Consider the following 10,152-nt stretch of genomic DNA (forward strand, 5'->3'; position numbering starts at 1 on the left):
TCAACAGGCTTACAGATCTTAGAGTTGTTGTTTCCGTTAAGCAGACATGTGAGCCTTAAGGCTTATTGTCTCATTGTTCAAGACTTCACAACACCAGCCAACAATTATCACTACAGTAAACACACGAACAGGTGTTTCTCTGCAGAGCTGAAATTGTTAGTACTCTGTATAACCCAATGCCATTTACAAGAGAAAAGAACACATATCACACACACACACACACACACACACACACAGTATTTCTAATGTGATATCTTAATTTGCTCTCTCAATTATTTATTTATTGTTGTCTGCCACTTCCTTGTGCTGCCCATCTTGACTTACCCATATTCATTAAATCTTAATTAAACAAACTCACAAGTGATTTGTCAGTGTAGGAAGCACATGACGCTGCCAATTCCAGGTACACAATGTTCTCTGGAGACATTACTTAACGTGCACGGAAGAATGTTAACGTCAGTAAAATACCTTATCTCTGTAGACTATCTAGGCAGATGCCAATGCATAGCTCACACTTGGTGTTTTTGTGTGAAGCATCATACACTTTCATGTCTTTATCGTTTATTCCATAAACCTACGATAAAACTGTTTTTGATGCTTCAGCAAGATAAGCACTTGCATTTACAATTCGATTTGTACTCACCGACCTGACAACAATTAAGACAGTGTCCTTATTTCAACCATTAGTATGTTGTGCTGTGTCACGTAACACAGCTAAGGATTTTGCTGTGTCAGAGCTGTGACTCAGCGTTCCACAGATTCAAGACCTTCCTGTTTTCATGAGTGCAGCAGAGACAGGGAGGAAACATGTGAGTGGGAGTCAAGCAGCAGTCCTCCCACTTTACCTCAGTGCTCTGCTGGATGGAACCAGTTTGAGAGAAAAAGGAACAAGACGATGAAAAAATAGAACCAGTAACTGGATATGTTTACTGAAAGCTGCTTTAATGAATGTGTTCCAGCTTGTAACAGTGTACATTATGGCATGTTTCAGTGTAAAGTTAGTGCAACTAGAAAAAGGAGAGCTGAGTTTAATGGATTCAAACACGGGGCACTGTGATGTGGGAAAAAAATCCAAAATATGATAACTGGCACTAAAAATGAAATACAGAATACTGGAAATACAAGTTAATGGCACATGTTGTTAGCAGTGTTATTCTGCAGGTACAGTCATAAAGTGGACAACTGCACAAAATTCTTTTTCTTATGTTATTATAAAACTAAATGAAAAGGTTATGGACAGACCAAAGTTATTAAAATTCACCCTGAATCCTAAGATACTTCACATCAGAAAGGGGTGGGTGGGAAGGAAATAATTAAAATGAACTTAAATGGGCAGACCAAACAACAGCCCAAGACTCAAGCCACTAGCATAAAATACAAAGAAACAAAAATCAATCAATGAACCAACCACTAAATTCATTGAATTGTCTTATTTTAATAACAGCTTTTGGACTTTTAGGGAGAATCACAGTGTCATCCTCTGCAAAGACAAAAGTTTTTCTTTAAATGAACCTGGACAAGGAAAGTAACTAGACTTCAGTAGGAATGTTTGCACCACAGAGTGATAAGTGCACTTTCATGGCTAAAATACAGTAATAAAAGGTACAGAACAATATATTTGCATATTTGGATTGAGTTGACAAATGAGAGACAGATGAGGTTTCAAGTTAGTAAGAAATCTTCAGAAAACCACTACATGAACATGGAATTTCACCTGCTAGATAATCGTGTAGGCTGCAGTTTAAAGACCTCTTTGAAATGTTTTGCACAATATATTGTTTTGCTTACTCATTCTGTTCACAAGTTCATAACCTGCTGAAGAAATTCCCGCTGTTTGACCTGCTGACCTCACCATTATCTTTCAAAAGGCTTGACCTTTGGTTTAATAAGACACCAACAATGTGCCCTGACTAATGTAATGTTGCATCACATACAGTATGATAACCCTGACACTATTTGATGCCACATATTCATACAGATGGTTCATTTCTCATCTGAAAATACTTGATGTTTACACAGTTGTCCCGTCACAGCTCAGTTAAGTGCAACTAGGAATGTTAACTTTTATTTTTCCAAATTAAAAAGTGTCAGTTAGGGATTAAACCGTGTTTTTTACTGCTCTAGTGTAGGTTGCAGTTGCTAACATGTCTGGCTCACTAGCTTGCTACCTTGCCCACTTTGGAAGTAACCTACTGTTTGTTCCTTCTGTTACTTCTAAGGCCAAGAGGCAGCTTTTCATTATTAAGTCGGTTTATGGACATACAGCTCTGTTTATGGAAATGGTAGCATGATATCATATGTATTTATCCATTAAATGTATACTGAAGGCCCTTTAACAAAGGTCTTTGTTTCAAAGCTTAATCACTTGGCAACAGTAACTAAGGAGGGTGGGTTTCAGCACTCAATTACAACTTATTGTTGGTTCGCTGTTAATTTCACTGATATTGTATATTTGATTGTTATTTCTTTATTGTTCCCACGGCCTACAGGTCACAGCTGTGCCCCCCAGGCTGTTTTCTTCTTTCTTGTCACCTTTCATCATCTCTCTCCGTCTTCTTATGCTGTAGGAATCCAGACACTCTTCCACTGGACAGCATTTCTCCACAAGTTCTCCAGGAGTGAGGGGTGGGACTGAGTCCAATCCTTTCCCTCCTTGTCCTTTTGGCAGAACAGGCACAGCGTTTTCAGCGGGCTTGTACAGGTGTACTGCAGGTACTGACAGCCCTACAGCAGGAAAACAGAGAGCAGGAATGAACATGTTTGTAAAGCTGTAGCTATCACTACTTGCACAAATCCTACTTTGGGCTCTTGTTTGTGGTAGGGGGGAGCTGTGCCCCCGGCTTCCTGACTAAATTTCAACACTGGTCATTATGTTCAGTCCTCACCTCAGCACTACCCCAGTACCAGATGGCTTTGATGACACTGTGATTAGCAAGCGCCACTGTCAGCTGGTCTCTACTTCCTGAAATGACATTTACCAGACCTGCTGGCAGATCTGAAGCCTGAAGCACCTGAAGAAGAGGAGGAAGAAGAGGATTATAAGATAAAACCTGTGTTTACGCATACATAGTCAGGTGTTAGCAGGTATTTTAGGTGTGAGTTACTAATGACACGTCTGGTGCAGTTGTTTTGAACTATGGAACACCAGACTGTAAAGTGTTCTAGTAGTGAATAGAAAAGAATATTTAAGAATTTTCCACTTCTGTGTTTGGGTATCAGTTCCATTTTGTTGCTCTTGTGGTCGTTACTATCCTGCCTCCTAATTACTTTATTGAGACAGATGGTGTTTCTTCTCTTTTGAAAAGAACAGGCGTCTTCCTTCTCCTTGAACCAATCTTCCACACAGCGCACTGAACATACATCTTCACACTCACCTGGATGAACGACAAGGCCGGCAGTGGATACTTCTGACTGGGGACCATGACGACAGCATTGCCAGTGGCAACGGCTGCTCCAAGAAGTGTTACCATGGACAAGAGGGGATTGTTGTCGGGGAGGACGACCCCTATGACTCCCAGGGCTTCAGGGACAGAGAGAGCGCAACCAGACTGTGGCATAGGCTAGGAAGTGAGATACGACATGATGTAAACGCATTTTGGAGGTTGGCACATGCTACCAGCATGTAACATCTCATTTGTTTATTTGTAAAGTTTCTTTTATCACTTTTGCATAATATAAAAGTCCTCACCAGACTTCCTCCTTGGATTTTGTCACAGTAAGCCGCCCAATCACTGAGCCTTGTAATGCTGAGCTCCACCTCTTTTTCAGCCTCAACCACTGACAGACCGGTCTGGATGTGGACTGATGCAGCTACGTCCCGTCTCTTTGCTTCTAGGCCTTTGGCCACAGAGTACAGGGACTGAGCACGTGCAGAAGGACTCTTTTTCATCCAGCTAGAGAATGGGAAATAAAATGATTACAAACTACGAGAAATATCAGTGTGTTTCTAAAGGAGTGATGGTAAAACACCTGCCCAGAAGGGAAGCCACAGTGAGCGTGTGCTGTGGTTTCACTGGTTTGCATGTGGGAACAAGAAGGGCTGTGTGTTTATTTGATTTTATTGGTATTAGCCTCTGTTGACATCCTGTGCAAGCCTCAGCAAAATTGTCGCTTTTAAGTTGGACTTTGACTGGTGATAAACACGCACAGCCCACTGGGTTGTGAAATACCTTCCTTCATGTGCGTCTTTGTAACAGCCACAATAAATGTCTTTTACAGTGGCCAAATTTCACCTCTACATGTTTTATGGCTCTGTTTGTTATTAACATAGTTACAGTTTAACTAAGATAAGAAGAGAAGTGTTTTAACCTGAACCTAATTGCACAATAGTGAAACACACAAAACAGAAACTGTGGGACAACAGATGCATTATAATTTGTTATATGCATCTTTTTGTTGGTGTCGTTTCAAAGCGAGCAATTCAAGAGTTGGAAAAAAAACAAACAAACATTTCTTTTGGGTGCATATTTAAAAGGCTGTTGTGTAATTTGCTCCACAGTGAAGCAGCTGATAACGCTTTGGTCAGAAAAAGAGAAGATGGGAATATACAGTCTAGACATTTTTAATTTTTAAAAGATGATTTAAATGTTAAAATGTTGTGTAGCCTGTCATGAATAACGTGACATAAAATGTATGTAGTGTGTGTGGGTCAGGGGTCCTCATCCAGAAAACAGGTTTGGTGAAAGATGTGCTGTCATTACTTTAAATCCACCAGTTCAGCACTTTCGTTAGCAGTATAAAACACAGATTCACCTTCAACCAGTCTAGACATGGCGCTTTTTTTTTAACTCTCGCTGACACATTACTGCTGTCATCTGTGGTGATGTAAGACATCATTCATTGTGGGACTTTACCACTGTGTATTTTGTCTTACTGATGGTGTATTCATATCACATTTGTCATTTAATACATGAAATTGACTTCAGCATCCTGATCTGAACTTCAAAGTGTTAACTTAATGACTTCTTCCTCATCCTACGGCCCAACACTATATGTACAGACTGCATACATAATATCTTTACCTCCAATGGATTAAAGATGGAGGTTTATTTACCCCAAAATTGGATAGATAAAGGCAGGGAATGGTGTAATAGTACAGCACTTTACACTGGATATGTGGAAATTAGTCTTCTTGTTATCAAACAAACTATTTATCTTTTTGATTTGAACCCTGCTTCCAAACATGTGTGTTTGTGTATCTTTGTGTGGCAAAGTTCTCACCCAGGCTGGACTTTGATAGCTGCCTCTACAGCATTACGGATGTCTTTGCGGCCTCCATCTGGACAATAGGCTAACACACCGTCACCCTCTGGTGGTTGCACTGGTATACTGCAGCCAGACACTGATTTACATGTCTTTCCGCCGACAAACTGCAAATAGGACTTTGGAGCACTAAGGGAAGAAGGTGGAAGAGTGATAGATGTGGACGGATATACTGCTAATTGCAACTAACTTCACACATATGAATAGTGACCATATGTTGTGTAGCTGTGATGCCCTCTGATAGCCTATAAACAAAACCTAAAAATACTGTGAATAACAGAGAATTAAAGACCCACCTGACAGAATCATCAGGAATGATAACTGGGGATGCACCTGTTCCAAACTTTGTGTAGTCCATTGGAAGAGGAGAGGAACGAGGAAGAGGGGGCGAGAGAGAAGAGGATGGACGTAGAAACTGGTACATACCCTGGCAGAGAGCAGAGGCAACGTCAACAATTATCTTTAGCCTGCTGGTTATAAAGACTCTATTATATTAAATCCTTATAGTAGCTAGTGTCTGTGGTGCTACAGAAGAATTAATACTAACACAATCAATTCAATAAGTGAGATACACACACTGTATTGTGTCAAACTGTTAATGACTGAAACCCACCTCCTGTCCTCCATCGGTGCAGGTGCCACTGTCTTTGTGACCAGCGACAGGCAGGCAGGGGTCCCACACAGAGTGGGAATTTACCCATACTGAGCCGACAGACAGACTAGAGAGGAACAGGAGGGAAACAACATCACAGAGTTAGAGACACGTAATTAAGAGAGAACAGAGAGACAGGAAAGGTTTACTAAAGAGACGGTAGAAGAAAAGAAACAGATAATATGAGACAAGTGGAAGATAGGAGTGAAAAACAAGAAGAGAAGAGAGATTAAATTAATGTGTGTGTACTTTTTAGCCGTCTCCTGAGCCAGGGTGAGGTCTTCAGTCCAGATGGAGGCTGCCTGGCCATGAGGACTGTGGTTCCCTGTGTAGAACAGTTTGTATTAAACCCACTGTATCCACTGTCATTCACAGACAGATTAAATTAAAATAAACTTGCAGCTTTGCATTCAACAGCCAAAACTGACTCAACTGCCCCAAATCAGATCTATTCTTCACTCCTTCATCTGCATCCACACAAGCCTCCTTACCCAGGGTCACCGCCTCAGTGTAGCTTCTGAAAGTCAGGACAGGCAGCAGCGGTCCAGGAGCAGGGCTGACCACACATGGAGAGGCAGGGGCAGTCCCACAGACAACCGTGGGAGGGTACTGAGCACCTGAAGGAGGGGCACTGCAGGACTGAATCAACTGAGGAGAGACAGAGAAAAACAAGTATTCATGTAAAATGTAAGGAAACAAAACACCTGCAGGTCTCTTTAGAATAAACATTTTGAGTTTCTCGACTGCTAATCAGTACCAGTCAGGAATGTTAAAACAGCACTGTTATAGAGCCCTAGTGGACATTTTTCACCATTTCTCATTTAACATAAGGAGCCCTGAAATTGAAATTTCTGACCAACCGTGGCCCCCTGCTGCTGAGCCTCATGTACTGCAGCATCAACCAGGACTCTGTCTTCGTCACTGCGCAGGCCAACACACTTCATCCTTTCCATACGCAGCCTGAGGCGGCTCACAACACTGTCCAACACATTCTCCTGCACGCACAAAACCCAGTGGGCCTAATGGCAGATGAAAAGGAGGATTATTCATTATTCTTTCTGATGCACCATCGTGAGACATGCTTCATCTTTCTATGATAAACTTGTTTTAATGGGAAACACCTCTTTCTTCTTTCTGAAGGCAGCCTCTATCGCTCCATCCACAGCGCTGTCAATGTCAGCTGAGTCAAATATGATGAAAGGACACGTGGCGCCAATGCAGGGCGAGACAGAGATGGGAATGCCCATGCCTGCTGTGGCCTTGCACAGCATCACTGCATCCTTTAAGAAAAGAGATACACTGTTGTACTGATCTGGTGCATTTTTGTAACACTAAAGCTTTATAACACATGTAGAAGTGAACTGTCATCTCTCCTGCTGGAAAAACATGGAACCACATCTCGCACAGACCTGCTTGTTGCCACTGTAGGTGACGTAGCTGATGCTCGGGTTCTGAGCCACATTCGCACCCAGAGAGACGTCACCTCCTGTTAAAACGTTAAGAGCTCCAGCAGGAAGTCCTGCTCCTGTAAAAAGCTGTGCCAGTAGGAGCACTGGAGGGGCCGTGTACTGACCGGGTACAACAATCACAGAGTTGCCTAGAGGGAGACAGTGCAACAGTTTTGAAACCCAAATAAACAAAAAAGCTGATTTTATTTTTATAAATATAAATGGGATTGTTAATTACATTATTATTACTATTAGCCAACTTCTAATCCACCTCCTATCATAAATATCTGCTTGTAAATAGTTAAAAGTCGATACAGTGTTTTTTGAAAATCTATACATAACACAATACTGTGACACTTTAGTGTATGGATATCCTTTACACCCCTAATTAGTTTATTTTGATTATCTTTTACTGATTTCTAGGGCTGTCAAAAGTTTTAAAAAATGAAAATTAATATTCAATTTTGAAAAAACAAGTAGCACTGCCTGAGTCTCACCTTACTTTTGTTTAGAATGAACAACCAATTTTAAACCTTTTTTAACATGTATGTCATAAACCCAGTTTGTCTTTCTTACCCATGGCCAGTGCTGGTAGGACTTTGAGGAAAAGAGAATAGAGAGAGCAGTCATCAGAGACGACCACTGCCACCACACCTGGGAAACAAGAAAAAATAAGACAAAATTAAAGAAAATAAAAAAAGGAAAAACACAGCTAATATGCTTTTTAGTAACATCTATTCCTGCTCCCTCACCCAGTGGTTTCCAGTTAGTGATGAGAGTGTCTCTGAGCTGAGCCCAGCTACTGTAGTACTGCAGCAGTCTAACCAGCGTGGAGGGCGAGCAGGAGGCCTCACACAGCTCACACAGCTCAGACACACACTTGTTGTGCAGCCCGAGGATGCTCACCAACCTGGTAGAAAATACAAATAGACATTGTGAGAAAGCGAGAATAACTTCATGTATGACAGCTGGCTAAAATGTGCAAAAACTTTAATATGATCATGCATTATCTACAGCACATGAAAGAGAGTTGAGGTTTTCTAAAGGCAAAACTGTCATACTTGAGCAGCACTTGAGCCCTCTGATAGCAGGTCTGGCTGCTCCAGGCCTTAAACCCGTTGACAGCAGAGGAGGCACACTGGGAAATATCATCCTCCACAGCACACACTGTGGTGCACACATTACCACCTGGAGAAAAGAGGAGTGCGGTTCATTTCATGACATTCTGTTGCTCTTAGTATGACCTGCATCAGCCGCCTCTGCACACCAGCCTCAGGCTGTTCTTACCTTTACAATCAACTAGGGAGCGACGCTGTCTGTCTGCTGGACAGACAAACTTGCCATCGATGAACAGTCCCAAAGCTCGGGAATGATGATCCAACCAGGCCTGATGGAGAAGAAGGTAACAGACAGTATTCAAGGTGTGGTGAAAGTCAAACAGATGGGAACCAAAGCCACCTCTAGACTTAATCAAGTACCTCTTAATCCATCCAGCATTCAATAACATCAAGGCCCACTGTAACGACACTCAGGAAAGCAAATGTATTGTATTGTAGATGAGCAGCACCTAAAGCTGGGCTCACATATTATTGGTCAGGAAGACACCACCTCTGCTGTGACTACAGGGACTGTTTACAGCCAGGTAGACCGGGCAGTGTGTCAACTATTTACAGACAGAAGACCAAAGTACAGAGCAGACATCCTCTCTGAACCACCAGGCCCGGCTTCATCTGTATTCAGTTAGCAAATCTGCTCCAATCTACTGTCACTGGTATTTTCATAGTCAAAGGTAAAGTGATTGACAAGTTAATAACATGGAATAAAACCTGTATTTCTTTCCCTGGACCCTCCCTGACACAGTTAGTATGCTGCTGTGTTTTAAGTAGGTGCACTTGTAGAGAAGGTTACTACTAATTTACTAATGTACACAGATGACCATCAACATTTTACAACCACCTTCTGCACTAAATTAGAGTTTATCTTGTGACTTGACTTTGCACTAAACAGTTAATGAAGTTCACGAGTCCCGTGGGCCAGTCATAAGTTAACACTGGTGAACACACATGCTAAAACATGCTAATGTGCACAGTGGGATTTTATGCTAACCGGCTAAGGTTGCTTCTCAGTCTCTGTAACGTTAGTAAATGATGTTGGTGACTCTACCTGGGCCGTGGCAGTGCTAGAAGCTGGTGCTGGTCCTTGCTCCATGCTTTGGAAAATGTCGTACACTGTCTTCGTGGTGCTACCAGCCATAATAGTTACAAGTCAGCAATGATGCTAACCCCCCTGCAGCTCGTATTCGTTTCGAGTGGAGTTCGGCGAGAAAGTCCGTACTTTGAAGATTGTGAAATGGAGCCTACAAGAAATTAAGTAGAAAGAAACTTGAATCAAAGCCACTGAGTTCTCACTACATGTATAACGTGCTGGCTCTCCTCCCACCAACACATGACCTGCGCTGTTCAAATGAAGAATATGTACCACCTTGGACTGTGCAGAGCAAGGCTTCACTTCTGCTTATTTCCTACTTACACAACAAGCAAACAGCGTAAAGGTCGTGAGTTTTGAAAGATGTCGACAGCAATTTTATGTATATATTAAATTCAGATTAAACACATAATAATCTTTTAGCAACTAAGTTAGCACAAACACTCACTTTTAACTGTAAATTGGGTTTGAACCCTTTTAGCAACAAAAACAAAACGGATCACAAGTGATTAAATATGGTTTAAAGTGTTTTACTCGGACAACCCGTCGTAACCTACACGGAAGGATTTCGCCGACGTACCACAG

At 41.8% G+C, this 10,152-nt stretch overlaps 1 protein-coding gene across 5 annotated transcripts; it reads right to left on the minus strand.

Annotated features, from left to right (window-relative positions):
- Nucleotides 1–923: 923 nt before the first annotated feature.
- On the minus strand, nt 924–10,143 carry aldh16a1 (aldehyde dehydrogenase 16 family, member A1). 5 transcript variants are annotated; one of them, XM_026346971.1, is made up of 18 exons: nt 10,125–10,143; nt 9,526–9,718; nt 8,650–8,749; nt 8,424–8,550; nt 8,115–8,272; nt 7,939–8,016; nt 7,324–7,511; nt 7,036–7,194; nt 6,775–6,933; nt 6,406–6,562; nt 6,164–6,239; nt 5,876–5,981; nt 5,559–5,689; nt 5,221–5,391; nt 3,689–3,893; nt 3,375–3,560; nt 2,886–3,011; nt 2,557–2,724 (listed from the first exon to the last, which is right to left on the minus strand). In XM_026346971.1, the coding sequence occupies exons 2-18, from the start codon at nt 9,613–9,615 to the stop codon at nt 2,557–2,559; spliced, it is 2,385 nt and encodes a 794-aa protein (XP_026202756.1). In that variant the 5' UTR covers nt 9,616–9,718; nt 10,125–10,143. The 5 variants fall into 5 exon arrangements, with proteins under 5 accessions (XP_026202764.1, XP_026202756.1, XP_026202741.1 ...); XM_026346956.1 differs by having other exon boundaries at nt 10,016–10,131; XM_026346963.1 differs by lacking the exon at nt 10,125–10,143 and adding an exon at nt 9,892–9,992.
- Between the last annotated feature and the right edge of the window lie 9 nt (nt 10,144–10,152).

This window comes from Anabas testudineus, chromosome 8 (assembly GCF_900324465.2).
Source record: "Anabas testudineus chromosome 8, fAnaTes1.2, whole genome shotgun sequence".
Lineage (NCBI taxonomy): Eukaryota > Metazoa > Chordata > Actinopteri > Anabantiformes > Anabantidae > Anabas > Anabas testudineus.